The sequence below is a fragment of the Sus scrofa genome, chromosome 14, assembly GCF_054392235.1.
Source record: "Sus scrofa isolate SSC_HxYL_T2T_F1_AM1 chromosome 14, Sscrofa_HxYL_maternal_Yorkshire_Landrace_v2.0, whole genome shotgun sequence".
In the NCBI taxonomy this organism is placed as follows: Eukaryota; Metazoa; Chordata; class Mammalia; order Artiodactyla; family Suidae; genus Sus; species Sus scrofa.
Window position 1 is genome coordinate 102,092,644 of NC_139396.1, and position 19,847 is coordinate 102,112,490.

Consider the following 19,847-nt stretch of genomic DNA (forward strand, 5'->3'; position numbering starts at 1 on the left):
ATACTGTTTTTGTTTTTTGTATTTTGTTTTTTGGGGTTTTTTTTTTTTTTGACAAATCGAAGGTTCGTGGCAACACTGTCAGGCAAGTCTATAGGAGCCATTTTTTTCAACAGCATTTGTTCACTTCGTGTCATTGTGTCCCATTTTGGTAATTTGGTAATTCAAACTTTATCATTTGTTAAAGTGACCTTTGATGTTAGTGAATGACTTGCTGAAGGCTCCGATGATGATTAGTATCTTTTAGTAATACATGACTTTTAAGGTATGTACATTGTCTTTTAAAACCATTCAATGGCAAAATGATTGTATTATCAAGTAATTGAAGGTCATATGACTTATTAGGTTATGTTATGACAGCTAATGTTGCTCATTAAAGTAACTTATCCATCTCAATGGAATATGATGTTGCCATAAGTTAGTGTCACTCTGGGTTCAGGAATGCATAAGAATTTCCTATTGAAATAAAAGTTAATTAAAAAAAACCCATAATGCTATTGCACACTTAACAGACCACAGTACAGTGTAAACACAATTTATATATGCACTGGGAAACCAAGATATTTGTATGACGCACTCTATCACAATATTCGCTTAGTTCAGTGGTCGGGAAATGAACCTGCAATATCTCTGAGGTCTGCCTGGACTGCCTGACTCATAGAAAGATTTCGCTTGGCTCACAAAACTGTACAGAGCACACAACCACACACATGAGGCAAAAGGGAAATGAGGGAAGACACGGGTGAAGCTGGGAGGATGTGAAAACACAGAATGCAAACCCTGAGGCGCTGTGTATTGTCAATGGCCCACCAACCAGGCTCCAAGGAGCCACTGCAACAAGGGGCCAGGATCTCTTTTCCACTTTAGAGTATTCACTGGCGGTCCACCAGGAGGACCATGGCAATCCTGGCAGGAAGAAATTTCTACCCCAAGTCTGCAGAAGCAGAGAACGTGAGATGTAGTGAGCCAGGACCCCGACTACATCCACAGCCTGGGGGTGTCTCAGTGGAATTCACTGCAACACTGATATATCCCTTAGTGCGGGGCCACCTCCAAAGTGGAACTGAGCATCCATTCTCCCAGTAAATTCCCAAATTTTGAATTAAGCATGTACCAACTTTACATCAGAAACCACAGAGTTCTCCTACGGCACAGTGGATAACGGATCTGGTGTCACTCCAGTAGCTTGGGTCACTGCTATGGCACGGGTTGGATCCCGGCCTGGGGACTTCCATGTGCCATGGGCACAGCCAAACAGAAAACAAAAAGAAATACTTTAATGTTAAAAAAGATAAGGGAAGCAGTAATCCTTGACAGCCTAGGAGACTGTAATACAGAAACCTCAGCCATTGCTCCAAGAGGGGGCCCTGTCCAGATCTGCTGTTTTTGTGAAGCTAAGCCTGAGTGCCAAGGGGAGAGACAATGCAAGACGGGCTATTCTGAGCCCTGGTCAAAGCATGTTTATCACTTTGGTGGTGAAGCTCCAGGTGGTAGCTATAAAAAGCACTGGCGAATGGTGATTCTCATTTGTCATTGTTTACACTGAGCTCTACAACTTTATATCAACGTAAATAATTCACGCCCTGGGTCTCTGGCACTCACTGCCTTATGCCCAGTGCCTGGAAGAGCGCCTGGTGCAGGTGAGAAGTAAGGACTTCCTGAATGCACAATGTGCTCGTCTGAGAAGTTCTGGAGAACCCATGAATCTACAGACATGCTGAGGTTGTCTTGTTGAACCCTTCCCTGGCTGGGCCTTACCCACCATGCCCTGGCTTTGAGACTCACCTGTGACAATGAGACAGGTGAGAAAGGGGCCCAGATGTGGAGGCCAAGCTTCTGAGCTGTGCGTCAAGGAAAATGAATTAAAAATTGAAAAGGGAAACTGCATGGCCGGGGTGTCTAGTCTCGCTCGAGTCGCACTGGTGCAAGGATAAACATTTGGACAGTTCAAGACAAACACAGCTTTGGGTTCTGAACAGGCAGAGCTGCTTTCTCTCGCACACGGAGGCTGCAATAGGAAATTGGCTCCTTGCTTGGAATAAGGACCTGCCTTTCCTAAAGGAGAGGCCTGTCCTGAAGGCCCCACCTGTCACTCTGAGCTGCCTGCCCTCTGCGCACCAGAGCAAGCCAGGCAGCATATTCTCCATGGAGACCTTCAGCAAGCAGCTGGCATCACACAGCAGTGTCAGGCAAGGAGGCCTGGGTACATCACACTTGTCCATGCAAATGTTAAGAGAATCAGGCCGAGCAGCCCCAGGACCTAATTAGCTCAGAGGCAGTAAGGTCAAAATGTCACAGCCAAAGCAGCAGCTGACAGTGGCTTCAAAAAGAAGAGGCATTATCTTCAACTGGGAAGTCATGACACAGGAAGAGCACTCAATAGGGAGGCTGGAGATGGGTATTAGCCTGGTTCTGTTGCCTCATTGCCATTCCTAGGCCTCAGTTTTCTCAACTGTAAAATGGGCGTGACTTAGTTGCTAACCCTGGCTTCATGGCTTCCTCAACTCCTATCACATGACACCAAATTAGGAGCTAAGCAAGGAATACCATGTGGTCCTTGCCCTTCAACACGACCATAATGTAAACATAGTGCCTGGCACCATGCTGGCTCCCAAGAGATGCCCAATGACATTGTCATCATCAGCAGTATCCAAGGTGACTACCAGTGCACTTGACCTGTGGATTCTACTTCCAAGGATCACACACATGGCCGCCATGCCTCCACTGTGTGGTGCTAGTTTGGCCTTGCCTCATCGGGTCCATGGCAACAATCCTCTCCTCCTGTCCTGACACAGGCGAGGACAGCTCACTCCCTACCACCCTAGCATCCCTGAGTTCTTGCCTCACCAATTATACCTCCACTTGTCCATCTGTGTTTCCCTTGGTACAACCACCAATCATGGTGTCTCCCTCAAAATCTCCTTTTCCTACAAAATTCAGTCCAGAGTCTTAGCTCAGCATGACAGCTTAGATGTGACAAGCGGTCTCCAGCCCACTTTCCCAGTCTCACTTCCCCTCAGGTGGCTTTGTGCTTGCGGTGCCAGCCTCATGCCCCCTTCACACCATGCCATTGCTCTGTCCCCACTGCTCCCTCGTTCTGGAATAATTTCCTCTCTTTTGACTTTCAGGATCCTAACTCACATTGCCAAACTCAACTCAGATGTTTGCTGTCTTATTAGGTAGTTTTCTCAACCTGTGGCCCAATAAGTAGTCCCTTATTTTCAAGCTCGGCTATGTTTTTATCTTTGATATCATCTCCATCATCAAATGTGCTCGGTTCATCTTGAAATGCAAGGCTTTCCTCCCTATGAAGGCTTGTGAAGGCTTTCTTGACCCCCTCCTCCCCTACACTCAGCCTCCCCACCACACACACTCACACAATGTACTCAAAGCATTCCTCCTCCAAGCATTCCTTCAATAGCTTCCATCCATGGTGAATGGAATGAGGAGCATTCCATATTTTCCACGAGGATAAAAAAATAAACATCTGGCCCAGAATTATGCTCAGTAACTCTTAGCTGATGCTGATGAAGATAGTTAGAACTGTCCTCAGTGGCCACATGGAAGCAACAGGCATCACATTTGTGCAACCAAACTATCTGTTGTTCCCTATACACCATCTCCACCATATGTGTAGAATGCACACCATCTCCACCGTATGTGTAGAATGCACAGTCTTTTTTTTTTTAAGGGCCACACCTGAGGCTTATGTAAGTTCCTGGGCTAGGGGTCAAACTGGAGCTGCAGCTGCTGGCCTACTTTACAGCCACAGCCACACCAGATCTGAGCCTCATCTTTGACCTATGCTGCAGCTTGGGGCAATGCCAGATCTTTAACCCTCTGAGCGAGGCCAGGGATCAAACCCATGTCCACATAGATGCTAGCTGGGTTCTTAACCCACTGAGCCACAATGAGGACTTCTGCATTGTCTCCCTTCATCCCACATCAAGGATCAACCTGAAATTTCCCACACAGAATCCACTCACACGCAAGGCAACAGAGATCTTACCGAGGACTCTGGAGAGGAGACAAAGATGGTGGTCATGCAGCCCAGCCCACAACAAGCCACTGTCAATTCATCCTGAGACACTGAGGGCTGCCCAGGAGAGTTAAGTCCCATGGACATAGACTGTCCACCTGCCCCATCGTCCTCCATACAACTGGCCTTAGTTTCTCTCTTCTCCTTTCCCAAATCCCAACTTTAAGTTTCTCCCCTTTCTATTATGCCACCAAGTGACATCAGCCAGGGCTTCACAACCAGATTCTCCAGAAGGCTCAGCTCCTGGAGGGCCCTCAATTCGCAGAATCCTGTCCTCCTTGAAGGCTGTTTGGCCACCACCTTTATGACTCAAGCATGACATTCAGTGTCTTACTCCTTCTCTCATGCAGTTTGAGAGCTATTTATCCTGAACATCATGTAGAGCTTTCTCCCCAAGGAGAATTCTGAGGGGTGAAATTTCACCACCTCCCAATGTCTACAGTCACCTCCTCACTGAGCTTTTGCCATGAAACATCAAGAGTGATGACATCTATTTTCCAGCTTTCCTGCCTGATTTCTGATCCACCCCAACCCCAGGCACCAATACATCCCACCCAATCTCTGAGTCAAATGACTCTTGACTGAGCCCCAGCATTCGGTCCAAGAAGGGCAGCCCACATAAAAGAGCTTCCAGAATCACAGGAGGTCATTTGGAATGCAACATCCTTCTCAGGGAAATTCTTTTTTTAATTTTCTTTTTAGGGCTGTACCCACGGCCTATGGAAGTTCCCAGGCTAGGGGTCGAATCAGAGCTACAGCCTACGCCACAGTCACAGCAACTCGGGATCCAAGCCATGTCTGCAACCTACACCACAGCTCATGGCAACATGGGATCCTCAATCCACTGAACAAACCCAGGGATCGAACTGACATCTTCATGGATACCAGCTGGGTTCTTAACCCACCCAGCCTCAACGGGAACTCCTCGGGGAAACTCTGGACTCTGAGCAGACCCAAGGAAGCTGGCAGACAGGGTTACCCAGGCAAGAAGCCTGGTCTAGATGTGGTGACTGACTCATGCTTCTTTGCCCTCAACTTTTCCAGTCTTTTCCAGAACCATGTCCCAGGTCCCTCCAGCAAACAGGCCTGGTTGGTCACTACAGGATTGTCCCACCCACAGTCCTTTCTAAGAACCAGCTCACAAGGCCAGTCAGTGAAGCCAAGTTCCACACAAGAAGATCAGAGAGAAGACACAGAATGAGCCCGGGCTGCAGGTGGGGCTGGAAGACAGCCTCCTGAGAAATAAGGGTGTATGGACAACACACCAAACACAGGGCCTGTAGTCTCAGGTGGGCTGCTGACCTGATGAGTTTCACCACTCATGAACATTTCTACCACCAGCAGGATCCTGATCACACACGGTGGGAAATCAAAAAACTATGGCAGCCAGGGACCACAGTGACATCCTCAAAAGGCACACTCACACGCACACACACATGCACATTCAGAGCACCCTAGATTCCAGCATTTGTGGGGCCTCCATGGAATTCTGAGCACACATTTCTTTGACCCTCTCTCGTTTCCAAGACTGTCAAGCTGTGTGTGTGTGTGTGTGTGTGTGTGTGTGCGTGCGCGTGCACGCACATGCACACACACACACACACGAGCATACTTATTCTGCTGGCAGAAGAAATGTTCCCCAATAGACCAGCTTCCCCAACAGACCCCAGACCCTGGCCCACTTTGCAAATCCCCCCACAAGCCACTGGCTCCAATGTGCACCAAGAACCCAGCCCCTCTTCCCTGACCACCTGTAAGCACTCACTCTTCACCCTCACCTCCCAATAGCCAGGGGCCTGGAGAAGAGCCATCGAAACCTCATGTCCCCATGAACAGAGACCAGACAGTAGACCTCCTCATGTGAGGAGGGAGTCAGGGACTCACCAGGACTCTGCCAGTCAGTGTCTGGGCAGATATCATCACCCCTGCCCAGTCTTTCACGGAGGTCATCCAGCCGACCTCGGCTGCCACCACCTCCTCCTTTTCGTCCACTGGCTTGAGAGTGCCATCCGCCTGGCTTGCGCCATTGTTAATCTTCTGGGCCTCCTGGTAACAGAGAAACAAGAGTTGAGACACAGGCACCGAGTGGATTTTAAAAACACAACCTACCCCCAAAGAATCAAAGCCACATAGGCCCCTGCCGAGGTGGGAACTGGCTTGAAGGTACAGGGGCTGGGAAGAAGGGAGGGACTGTGGCTTTGATTTTTCAAAAATCTTTTTAAAGAGAATCTGTCCTTTGTTTCCTCTTCAAATATCTTTGTGAAAGAAAGAATGAAATTATTCTCTTTCCATTTTAAAAGAAAAAAAAATCACAAAATCCAGGAGGGGAACCATCCTGTCTAGGGTCACAGACTGGCTAGGAAGGAAGTGAGGTCAGCTTTCTTGTACACTCCACCTGCTCAGCCGTCACACCCTTCTCATGGGTGCACCCTTCCTTCCTGAGAAAATCTCCACCTCCTCATCCTGGGCTGTGTGGTTCAAAAGGGACTGAAGGTCCACACTGATCTCCAGGAATGGAGACTAGTCAATCAGACCAGTCCACTCTTCAGGCAATACTGATTGGGCCAAGGATGGTTATATGATCCATGCCCAAGCTAATACAATTCAAGCCTGGGGCTTTTGCTGGAAGGAGTAAGAAAGCCACTGAGAATGAAGCCACTGTAGAGGAAATGAGAAGTAACAGAACACTGCTGTCATCAATTGAACACCTGGATCCAGCTGTGCCTGAAGTCCACACCAGACCTTCTTGATTATAGGAGACAATGAATTCTCCTTCGTGGATAAAAAGGGTCTTGAGGAAACAAGGCTGACCTCAGCAGATAGCTGAGCCCCACATGGGGCCTTCAATTGGATGCTTTTGTATGTACTATGCCCTCTGCCTAGAATACTCTTCTCCTACAGAAGGTCATGGCTTAGTCCCTCACTGCCCTCAAGTCTGTTCAAATATCATCTTTTCAATAAACCTTTTCTGACCACTTTTTTTTTCTTTTTTGTCTTTTTAGGGCTGCACCCATGGCATATGGATGTTCCCAGGCTAGGGGTCCAATCAGAGCTGAAGCCGCTGGCCTGTTCCACAGTAATGTGGGATCCAAGCTGCATCTTCAACCTATACCACAGCTCATGGCAATGCCAGATCATTAACCCACTGAACAAGGCCAGGGATCGAACCCGCATCCTCATGGATGCTAGTCGGGTTTGTTAACCACTGAGCTAGTCAGGTTCATTAACCACTGGCTACCTTTTTAAAGTTCCAACTGCCTTATGATGACACAACTTTTCTGTGTTATTTTTCTCCATAGCACTTAAAACTTAATATACTCAACAATTCACTGCCTTATTCATTTACTCTTTGCTTCCCCCAACTGCTGACTCCTGAGTGCCTAAAAGAGAGCCTGGCATATAGCTGCTCAATAATCATGAATGAAAGAATCAAAGAGTTATGAGTGTCAGCCTCCCACTGACTACAGAGCTTAGAGGTTGCCAAATAAAACACAGGATGCCCAGAGAAATTTGAATTTCAAACAAACAACGAATAATTTTTTACTCTATGTCCCAAATACTACATGAGACATACTTTAAACATATTCATGGTCTAAAATTTAAATTTAACCAGGCCCCCTACTCTAATAACCAATGAGATTGTTCCTGCAGATATAAGTGTTTATGATGGCAGCAAAATTCTGTTCATTTAAAAGGCTAGAATTAATTAACAAAACAAACAGACACTGTGGATCACTGTGAACTGGAGTGAGGAGGAACACCCAACGGCAGAGGTGAAAACCTCCATCTGCAGTGGGTGGGGGTGGGGTGGAGTGAGGCCAGGAGATCTGGGAGGCACTGAATGAGTCATCTTCTTGGGGACTTGCAGGCAGGCAGGCAGGCAGGAAGCTGCCCCCATGCCTGGTCCTCCCCCGCCAGCCACCTCTGACTCAGGGACGCTGGGAAGACGGATGGGGCATTAGCAACCCCTGGCGCTCATATTTCATTTACGAGTATACTGCACCCCCCATTCCCCACCCACCCACCCCCGGTGCTGGAATAATCCAAGAAAAGGCCTGGGGCAGGGTGGGGGGCGCAGAGTGGGCTGATCTGGGCACTGCTTGCTGACGTCTGTGGAGCCAACCGCCCAAGTCACCTAAGGCCAGTCTCCATGGCCCGTTAGGATCTCGAGTCTCAGTCATGTGGAGTCTGCACAGGTGTGTGTCCTGGAAGAGACAGAGACCCTGATCCAGGGGCATCCTTAGTAAGTGAAGATACAGATCCAGCTCTCCTGCCCCCTAGGGCTTCCCCAGTAAGACAGGGGCAATACTGCCTGCCCAAAGATGTCAGAAGGATTAAATATCACCCAATGACGCATAATACACATTTCATTAATTAGTCTCACCTCTTGCCTCTCCTGGAGCCACAGACATACTAGCACTGGTTCCCAAACTTCAGTGGCATCAGAACCAACTAGATGGCTTGTTAAAACAGAATACTGGACCCCACTCCTGAACCCCCACTTCTAACCAGTTCCCAGGTAATGCTGATGCTTCTGGGTGGGGAACCCCAGTTTGAAAACCACTGCTTCTAACCATTCTGGCCTGGCTTGATCACTGCTGCCCTGATATGAAATGGGACAGGAATCTTAACCCCCAGCCCAACCCAGGCCTCTCCCTTCACCCAGACAGGGAGGAGGCCAGGGCAAGGAGAAGACCCTCAAATCAGAGGCTCTTGTGATTCCTTTTGAGCCATGCCTCCCAGGAACATTTCTGAGCTGATCCAGGGCCACAGCCTGCTGTCCTGGAGGGCCAACTCTCTGCTCCTCAATCCTGGGGGCACAGGCTCCCCAGCTACCTGGCCAGCCCTGGAGAAGGGGAGCGGAACGTAAAGGGCTGGGATGCAGAGAGCCCTCTCCAGTCCCAGTGCTTCCAACGCATCAATAATTCAGAGCACAAGAGGTATATGGCAGATATCGCTCTCCTGCCAGCCCTCTCACCTATTGTTTTACAAGGCATTCATTATTTTAATTACTTTATGATAGGCAAGGAAAAACACAGATGAAAGGGAGATACTGCTCTCATTATTTGCTTACACTAGATGTTGTGAGCATAATTACATGTGGGAGGTAGGACTGGGGTGGGTGGCTGGGGGAGCGAGTGGGGAGGCAGGAGCACGGCAAAGTCTGATGCTGGGTGGCCTGAAGGGAAAGCCCCTCCGTGCCTTGGACCCCACTGTCACCAAAGCATCCCTCTTGGGGAGCAGGTGTAACCCCTGCTCCCGAGAAAGGGAGGGGAGGCTCAGAGAGAGTTAAGTGGCCTATCTGGGGACACAGAGGGGTGGGGTTGGGGGGACAAGTGGCAAGTGGCAGAACCCAATATAACAGTAATGGAGCACCATTTATCAAGCCAGAACTGGGTATCAGCAATTCAAAATGAAGTGCCTTTTCTGCATTATCTTGCTTAGACTTTATAGTAAGTCCAAGATGCAGGTGGAATTACCACATCTTTCACAGGACAGCTGAAAGCAGGTATTTCTCACGGGAAAGCAGAGTCTGGGAACTCAGACTGAGGCAGTGAGCCCACCTGGGCATAGGTCTGTTCCACCACTCATAAGCTGGGTACCTTGGGGATGTTAGCTCCCGAGCCTCAACCTCCTCCATGTACAATGGGGACAGGTGTGCATGGTGGCTACAGCCGCCATGGCCAAGCACTACTGACAGGGTGGGTTGGCCCCAGGGATATTCAGTTAAAGCTGCAGCATCGATTGCAGGCCCTGGCGGACAGGCCCAGAGCGAAACCTTAATAAATAACTATAGAATGGAGGATAAGTGAGTATAGGCTCTAACAGCCCTTGGGCTTTAAGTAGGAAATGGGCCCCCAGGAGGTAAGGCACCCGATTTCTGGAAGGGTTCCAGCAGGAGATCTGTGGCACTCCCCCAGGACAGCTGGGGCCAGGATCCCTACACGGACTCAGCCTTAGACCAGTGACCTCTCAGAACCCCTTCTGACTCCAAGCTCCATTAATCAATTTCCCATGGTGATTAGGAGATTCAGGAGCAGAGAGGCTGCCCCCAAAGTCCCCGTACGCTGCTCTCTCCTGTGCCCCAGAAGGTGGAATGGGGCTTAGCTCTGAGTGGCACAGTGGGCATCCCTCCATCCCCAAACCTTCTACTTCCCTCTGCAGAGACGGAGCCAGCCAGTCGGCCAGGGAGGACTGCTGAGCGGGGGCCCAACAGGCTCCCCCTGGTGTCAGGAGTGAGTTGGCCCTGATCACCATCCAGGAAATTACTGCGTGGGGGTGGGGGGTGGGTGAAAGACAGAAAGAAGGCGGGGGTGGGGCAGAGAGAGGGAACACCACCAGCTACAGGCTCCAGCTACCCTGGCCTCAGACTGACCATCAGAGATTTTCTGAAATGAAGAAAAGGATGCCCTGGAAGAAAGAGAGAACAAGAGGGAGGAGCAGGGAAAAGATGAGATTGGGCAGTCCCTGGGGGGGTCCTGGAAGGTGGAGGTCTGCTCACAGCCACCCTCCCCCTGAGGAAAGGGCCCATTTTGTCCTTCAGCCTCACCTTCTCTCCCACCAGACTCTTGTGCAAAAGAAGTCACAGCTGCCTCCTGGGGACAACATGGGACAGTATCTAATCTCAGTGCCCAGACTGGAGGATGGGGAGCTACAGGGTGAGAGTGCAGGTACAGCCTGGAGGCTGGGGGAGCACTTGGAGGCAGAGTGGCTGGCAGCCCCCTCCCATCAATGGCCTCTTGCTGCCTCCCCAAAGTAATTCCTCCACATCTAACCCGAGGGAACCCATCACTCCCAGCAGCTCCTGCCGTTCCTAGGACAATAGAAGCCTCCGCCTGGCCTGGATGGGGGGTTTGGGTGTGGAGACCCCACAGGGCCAAGTTTCTTATCTTCAAAAGGCTCAGCTGTCCACAGCAGCGGGAGCTGCCCTGGCCCCGCGCTGGAGAGGTGAGGTGTAATCCCAGGAGCTCACCACTTCCGGTCCTCAGATCCAGACTGTCTCTACCTCTTATCCTTTCTGAACTGGACCCCATATACCAGGACCCTCAAGTCTGGGGTGGGGTAGGAAGAGCTCTGAGGATTGAAAGATACCCGTGTCAAAGCCCAGCTTTTCTTTGATGGCCCTGGACAAGTCACTTCGCTTCTGGAAGCCTCTTCTGTGAACAGGGCTACGCCCTGTCTTGTAATCTGGTAAGGGGGAGTGTAGCACTTTCTGAAAGTACCAACTCCTCGATGAAGTGCGGGCAAGGATGGCATCGTGGCTCAACTCTCAGATCCCCACCCAGCTGCACTTTGCCGGGCATGTTACAGTCATCACCTTGGGCCCCAACAGGATATTGGAACTGCTAAGTCCTCCCAGGTGGCCCACTGTGCTGGCTACACCCTCCCTGTGAGCCTCTGCCACACCTGCTCCTGCCTGGCTGGGCTCACTCACCCCCAGGTGCCAAGTGCCAAGGCCACCCCGGCCCCATACCTGCTGGGTGACTGCAGCAGGGATGGAGGAAAGGGCAGCTGCCAGGCTGAGGCCACTCACCCCCCACAAAGCTCCAAATCTGTCTCAGGTTTAGTTACATCTCAGTTGGATCTGGGAAGTTGTTTAAGCACTGATCATCTGGGAGGAAAACTCCTCTTAAAAATGTAAGCCGATCACCCTCCTGCGGCTTCTCATCCCACTCAGAGGACAAGTCATAGCCTTCACACAGTCCAACCCACCCGATCTGGCCCACTCCTGCCATCATCCCGCAGGTCTCCCACTCACCCCCAAGCTTGCTCCAGATGCACTGGCCTCCCCGTGCTGCCAGAATATTCCAGGCCCACTCCCAGCTGGGGCTGAATGCGCTGGCTGCTCCCCCTGCCCCAGAGAGCCATAGCAGCTCCCTCGCCTCACTCTTTGTTCAAATTCTCACCATACTGGTGAGCATGTCCCTGCCCATCCCGCTGAACAGAACGCCCACCCCTCCACCACTCCCCCACCCCCATCCCTGCCCCTCTGTGCTCTAGCCTCCCCAGAGCGTCTACACCGCCATCTGGTATACTTTAATCATCTTCGATTGTCTGTAAGCTCCATGAGGGAAGAATTTTCAGCTCCTTTGTTCACGGCTGTATCCTCAACAATGTAACATTATGAGCTCAGAGTTCAGTGAGCAATTGACAGGTTTTGGTGACAGATCAGAAGGCAAGGAGGTTGAAGGATGGAGGGAGGGAAGGAAGGAGGAGAAAAGGAACGCGGGGAAGGGGAGGAGCGTGGTAGCAGATGGGAAGTCAATGTCGGCAAGCACAGTATGTACAACAGACCGTATTGCTAATAAGCAGGGACGACGACAGTACCAGCCACATTTCTAGGCATCATCATAGTCATTTTATAAGGGAGGCTTAAATGCATTCATCTGCAGACACGGGGCAGGCAGCTGGCCCAGGAAGACACAGTCGGAATTTAAACCCAGCTGTCTGGCACCAAAAAGAGACAATACCTGAGCCGGCTTCCTCCCAGGGAGGCATGGGGAGCATGTGGGATAAAGCGTGCGGGAGGGTTCCGGGCTGTTGCAAAGTGTCTAGAAAGGCTGGTTTCCACCAGAAGCCCTCGATTCATGCCAAGTCTGGGTACTGCATGTTCCGCAGAGACCCCTCCTTCAAGGTCCCTCTGCCTTGAGAGGGTGGTTAAATCAAGGACAGAGGGACGTGGTTGTTTTCTCAGCCAAAAACTAACTTGGAACCATAAATCATCTTCCATGGAACAGAGCATCGGGTCGGAAATAAACGTGACGGGGTTGACAGGCTGTGAACCCTCCTGCAAAGCCCTGAGGTTCTCAATGCGGATGCCAGCGAAGGAGGAGCTGGCATCCCTGGTGCCTCTGAGCACTGCAGGGCCCAGGGCAACCGCGGGCTGGGGAACTGACAGGGACCAGAACAGGGCCAGGGCCACCTTGCATTTCCAGAAGCCGTGTGCCTGGACCTCTCTCTGCCTAGGGCTTTGCTGCTATGGGGCACTTCCTGGGTGCTCAACTTTCAGAGGGCTGTGGGGGAAGGAAGCCCCTGGAAACTGTCCTCTTGGGTTTCACCGTTCCCACCTCATTCTCAAATTTCCCTGGTCGACATCAGAAAGCCATTTCCCCTGAGTCTGCATGGATGGATCCCAATTCTGAGGAATTCCTTCCATCTGCCTGGAACCCCTACCCTCACCGGTCCCCAGGAGCAGCTCTCTCTGCCTCTCTCACCCAGCAAAACTGATCCAGCATCCCGGCACGCGGTTGCCCTCAGCTGAGTCCAAAGCACGGATCCAGAAATCCAGAAGTCTCCTGCTAGAAGGACAGCAGCAGGGCCAGGAGCTCTGGGATGCAAGTTAGGAAGCCTGCATGCTAGACCCGGCTTTGCCAGGAACAGGCTGTGTGGTCACCTAACCTCTCAGAGTAGAGTGAGCAGAGTTCCCATCCAGGAGATGATGGGGAACAGTGGGTTAAACCCATAGTTTTCTCTTCCTTAGAGACCAGCATTGTGTGTTCCATGAGGTGCCTTAGAGGGTTAAGCAAGAGAGGAAAGAGAGGGCCAGGCCTCTGTACCCACACAAAAATCACAGCACCGCTATGCTGAACAGTTTTCACCTATTAAAGTTCTGTGCTAGACTACACCTGAGTGAAGGGGTCTTCTGTGGAAAGAAAGTTTGCAATCCACTGAGTAAAAATCCACAGGTCCATCTTAGCTTTAAAAAATGCTTTTTACGTCATGGCAATGATTATGCCATCCTGTGGCACAGTTTGGCCCAAGACCCAGAAATGCCTGACCATCAACATCTAGAAACCCACAAGGCCTCCAGCAACCTCTGCCCAGGCCACCCTCCTGGTCCCTCTTTACCAGGCCTACATGTTGGGGAATGGTCCTTCTGCTATCCCCACTCCCTCCAACTAGGCAGAGAGGAAATCCGCCCCACCCCTACCCTGAGCAGCCTCTTTCACATCCTGGAAGAGTGGCCCAGCTGTGGGATCCTCCCAGGTACCAATAATCCTATGTATTAGGGATTAGGCCGATTACCTCAAGCAGCTCAAACAAATCAAGCATAATGTGGCACCACCAGCTGGGATTTTCATAGTGAGAGTTCTGCAAAGGGAGAGGAGAGGGGAGGTGGGTGCCCAGACACTAGGGGCAGGAGAAGCAGGGCAGCAGACAGGGGCCTCCAGCAGGAGCTGGCATCAGGGGTGGTGGAATTGGTCTCTGCCCCGGGGAAGCTTGGACTATCCAATCTCTCCCTGTCAGGACAGAGGCCCCCCTGCACAATGCAGCCTCCCCATCCACCCCCTGGGACCCCAAAGGCACAGGGGGGCACCACGCTTGTGCCAGATGATCCCATCCAGTAGCTATGGTGTTTCTGAACTACAGGCTACACATCCAGGGAAGGGGCACAAGGTCCACAGATTAGGCTGCAGGAGCATAAAAAGCAGCTCGGACAAAGCCAATTGCTCTGGGGTGGCAGAAAACCATCTCTCTGCTGGTGCTAAGATACCTCATCATCATGAACATGTTTAGCTGTGGCTTCCTGGGTGCACAGTCCTGATTCCCACTCCTGGGAGTTCCCCTGCACTGTGTGTGAAGATACAGGTCTTGACGGGAGGAAAAATGTGACAACAGAAAAAGGCCAGGCACCCTTTAACAAGTCCATCTTTGTGCCTCGGGTTTCCCAGCCTCAAATTCAAAGGGGGAGTGTAACTGCTCCCCAAGGTTCTGTCCAGCTCTGAAGCCACCTGACCTTGAGGTCTGGACTGGGAATCCCATACTGGCCCGGGTCCTGGCAATGTGAGATGCTGGAGAAGATGGGGTCCCTGCTGGCCCTTCTCAGGGCCACACTCTAAGCTGCTCACCAGTCCCCTGGGGACGGAGGAGGTCAGCTGGCTCTCAGGAAACACTTGATTTCTTCTTGCCTCTACAGGCCATGTTCTCTCCTTGGCAGTTTTACACCGTCTTATTTAATCCTCACAACAAGCCTGCAAGGTAGGAATGTTACGAGGCTCAGAGAGGTTGGGTAATTTCCAAGATCATTCGTCTCGTAAGTGGCAGAGCTGAAATTTAAATCCAGTCTATTCTAGGACCAAGGGCCATGCTTTTCTTCTATTCCTTGCTGTCTCAAGATAGGCAAAATGACCACAGAGATGGAATCTTCTTACGAAATGCTGTTTATTACTACTGCTGAAACAATCATCGTATGCCCTATGCTTCTAAATAATAAAATTTCATATAGCAGACATCTGTATAATCAGCCATGTATGGATAGGGAGTTGGAGAAATGGCCTAGGGGAGGGGAGATTATCTGGTAACTGAATGACCCATTAGACACCCTTCCCATGGTCAGATGTTTTGTTCTCAAGTGGCCACATTTGCTGCTTAAAATGAACAAGTCGGAGTTCTCGTCATGGCACAGCAGAAACGAATCAGACTAGGAACCATGAGGTTGCAGGTTGGATCCCTGGCCTTGCTCAGTGGGATCCGGCGTTGCTGTGGCTGAGGTGTAGGCCAGCAGCTGTTCCAATTAGACCCCTAGCCTGAAATCTCCATATGCTGCAGGAAAAGCCCTAAAAAATAAAATTAATACGCCAACCCCAAACTTTCAGGACTAATACACCCATCTCAGCCAATACACCACACTTGCAAAATAATGATCTCATTTGCAAACAACTGGATTAATAAAATGGGACCATATAAGTGATGGCCCTGAGTTCAGCAGCTGGGCCTCTGAGACTTGGAACTGGATTAGCAGAGACCTCAGCTCTGATCCCTCAGCCAGAGGGACTGGGCCAGGTCCTGGTCAACCTGCTCACCTATAGAGACATGTTGGCTGAGCTGCAGGCTCTGTCCTGGGAGAATGGCTCAAGAACCACAGAGACAAGAAAACTATCACAGAGGCCAAAGTCAGAAGACAACAATCACATCTGTTTTTCACTTGTAACCACACCAGGCAAGTCTGAGGCAGAGCCAGAAATTCAGAAAGATAATGGATGTCATTTTCTGAATGCTTTATATTCTCCTGGTTAATCCTGTTAACAGTATTGCAAATTAGGCAGGTTATCCCCATTTTAAAGATGGGCAACTGAAGTGCTAAGACTCTCTGAAGGTCTACGGTTAGCACACCGGCCTTATAAATCCTATTCAGGCCCATACACTCAATACAAATCCCTTCTCCTTGCAGGAAGAATCCGGCATTGTATCAGAAGGCAAACCAACATGAGTTCTTATTTCAAGGAGAGCACACAAACCTCTTTTAAAAATGTGTTTTGGAGTTCCCATCGTGGCACAGGTTAACGAATCCGACTAGGAACCATGAGGTTGTGGGTTCGGTCCCTGCCCTTGCTCAGTGGGTTGACGATCCGGCGTTGCCGTGAGCTGTGGTGTAGGTTGCAGATGTGGCTCGGATCCCGCGTTGCTGTGGCTCTGGCGTAGGCTGGCAGCTACAGCTCTGATTAGACCCCTAGCCTGGGAACCTCCATATGCCGCGGGAGCGGCCCAAGAAATAGCAAAAAGACAAAAAAAAAATGTGTTTTGTTTTGTTTTAATGAAAAGCACCTCAGAGTCATCCATCTGTGGAGATCAGACCTGTGAGGGACCTTAGTGTGGGCTGATTCTCTGCCTTCAGAAAGGAGCCTAGGGCCGTGGAAGGGTGGGGGGTCTTTTCAAGGAAACACAGCTTGTACATCCAAGAGACTAGCTAGACCCCCACAAGGCTGAGAGACACAAGAAGTGTGGGAAGCACAGGTATCATTGTCCCCAGAGTACAACTCCTAGCTTCCCCTTATACCAGCAATGCCACCTGGCGCAAGTCACTCTAGCCCATCCAGCCTCTGTCCTCACTGGAACCACAGGCTTACAAATACCTTCCTTAGAGAACACCTGTGAGGACGGACCGTGACGATGAATGCTGAGCAGGTGGTGAGCACTCTGTTAACACTTACACGCTAAGTGCCAGCATGTGCACGTGTGGGCTCTTGGACAACAATCTGCCCAAGATCCTACAGCAAAGAGAGCTCACCAGGATGGGAGTCCAGATTTTCCAGACGGAAAACCCCATCTCTATCCTCTTCACCCAGGTGAAGGCCCGATTTATTTCTAGTCAAGACAGATTGCATATGGATAACTAAGACCCACAGGACATCCAAGCCCCTCATTTTCATAGAAGACAGAAATCTCCACAGTTAGTCACAGTCCAGTTCACTTGCATGACTCCAGTTAGTGGAGCAAAGGCAAATGGAATCAAAACAAAGATGTGAACAGGGTTGGGGAACAAGTCAATACCACCCAAAAAGAGGAGTTGAGATGTTGGTAGGATCAGCTTATCTGGCAAGTGAGGTTATAGACTCCTCCTCTCTCCCAGCTTCTCCCACCTCTTGCAAAGCAGCCCAGAACAGTTTGGAGTGTCCCCATTTCTAGAGAGGAGTCACTGAGAGAGAGAGACAGTGGGTCAAGGGGGAGAAGCAAAAGAAAGGGAGCCCATAGCCACCTGCGGACCTGGAAGAAGATGTGGCTCTCCACAGCAAGGCATCCTGGGAGGTGGGCTTGCTGGTGCTCTGATCCCGTGGTCCCCGCACCCTGGGTCACAGATCAGTGCGACGCCAGGACAGAGTTTGGAAGTGGAAAGCAGCAGCACAATGTAATGTGCGTATGTCAGTGAAAGACAGCCAACACTCCTCTCTGGGGAAGAACTGTTCTTTTCTTTGACATTATGTCACCCTTCCTTGGTTGGGTATTAATATGCCCTTTGAATGAAATGACAATGATAGTAGTGCTGGCATTTGACAGTTTCTTCCTGTCCTTGCTTGTCAAAATAAAAAGTTGCCAACCCTGTGATAGTCTCTATGATCTTTAAAGTTTAATTGAGTATCCCTGGGAAGTCTAGGGACCACTCACCTTGTCCTCATTCTACAGGTGGGAAATTAAGGCCCAGGGAGGGCCATAACCATAATGGCCAGGCACCCCCTCCACAGAACCCAGGGTCTGTCTGTCGCACCAAATAAGGGCCAGGAAAGGCAGGACCCAAGGGGCAGTTATGAGGTCCCTCAGGATTCTAACAGGTCAGCTAGTGCAGGCCCAGAAAGCAGGGAAGAGGGAACCCTAAACAAAACAAAAGATAACCCAGAGAATGGAAGAAAATCTTTGCAAATGAATCGACTAACAAGGGATTCATCTCCAAAATTTATAAACACCTTCTGCAGCTCAATACCGAAAAAAAACAAACAACAAAAAATGGGCAGAAGATCTGAACAGACAATTCTCCAAAGAAGACATACAGATGGCAAAAAAACACATGAAGGGATGTTCAACATCATTCATTATTAGAGAAATGCAAATCAAAACCACTATGAGGTTACTACCTTACACTGGCCAGAATGGCCACCATCCAAAAGTCTATAAACACTAAGTGCTGCAGAGGGTGACTTTTACACTGTTGTTGGGAATGTAAATGGGTGCAACCACTGTGGAAAGCAATATGGAAATTCCTCAGAAAACTAAAAATAGAATTACCATTTGATCCAGCAATCCCACTCCTGGGAAAAACCATGACTCAAAAAGATACATGTACTCCAATGCTCATTGCAGCACTATATACAATAATAGCCAAGACATGGAAACAACCTAAATGTCCATTGACAGAAAAGTGGATAAAGAAGATGTGGTACATACATACACACAATTGAATATTACTCAGCCATTAAAATGAAAGAAATAACAGCATTTTTAGCAATATGGAGGGACATAGAAATTATCATGCTAAGTGAAGTCAGTCAGACAATGAGACATCAACATCAAATGCTATCACTTACATGTGGAATCTAAAAAAAGGACACAATGAACTTCTTTGAAGACCAGATACTGACTCACAGACTTTGAAAAACTTACGGTTTCCAAAGGAGAGAGGTTGGGGGGGTAGTGGGATGCACTGAGGGTTTGGAATGGTAATGCTTTAAAATTTGGTTGGGATGATTGTTGTACAACCATAAATGTAATAAAATTCATTGAGTAATTTAAAAAAGAAAGAAAGCAGGGGAGAGGGCATGCATCTCTTTTCAGGGTTCAGGGTCATACCACAGGGTCCTGAGTTCCCAGCCTCATAGCTCTCACAGCAGGAAATGCACAGAACCTAAACAATCCCGGTGGAAAGAGTGCCACTGTCACCATGGCCCCCAACCATCATTCGGGGCCATGTGGGGAGAAAGCATTTACCAGCAGACTGCCGGTAATGAGCTGCTTGTGGTTAGTTGAACACTGCCCTCCAAGTCCATGGACAGAAGCAACATGGAACAAAAAAAGTGAGTGACGGGTGAACCGAGTCCCACCCAAGGCCCCCCTCTGGACAAGATCCCTTCCCCCTCCCCTTAGCTTGTTGTATTCTTCCTCATAACCGTGACTACTGCCCAACAACCTCCACTAGAGGGTAAGCTCCAGGAGGGCAGGGTCATGGCCAGATTTGCTCATTCCGTATCCTCAGAACCTCGGATGGTGTTCAGCATGTAGTGGAGACTTAATAGCATGTTAAAAAAAAAAAAAGTGACTGAAAGAATTCTGGGTTTAGTTTCATTCATTTGTTTTCTGTTTCCTGGAATCTCAAAGCCCTCCCCAGTCCCTGGGGAGAAAAGCAAACTCCTCAAGGCCTGGCCTTCAGCCTGCCGGCAGCCCTACCCCCACTCCTCACTAAGCCTGCTCCCCCAGCAGGTGTCTCAGAGAGGACATGGTCCTCCTGCCTCCACACCTTTGAGCCAGCCGTCCCCACCCCTCAGGATGCCCTGTCCATTTCTCTCCACCATCTTCATCCTGCTCCATCAAATCCCCCAGGCCC

The 19,847-nt window shown here is 50.0% G+C and overlaps 1 protein-coding gene across 37 annotated transcripts in view; it reads right to left on the reverse strand.

The window, feature by feature from the left end:
* KCNMA1 (potassium calcium-activated channel subfamily M alpha 1) overlaps positions 1-19,847 on the reverse strand; it is a 753,494-nt gene that overhangs the window by 516,529 nt on the left and 217,118 nt on the right. For all 37 annotated transcript variants that reach the window (XR_014825729.1, XR_014825730.1, XM_084993162.1 and 34 more), the window contains 1 exon segment: positions 5,921-6,082. Coding sequence is in view for 35 of the 37 variants with exons in the window: in XM_084993162.1 (XP_084849288.1) it covers positions 5,921-6,082 (162 nt within the window). In the remaining 2 variants the exon portion in view is untranslated.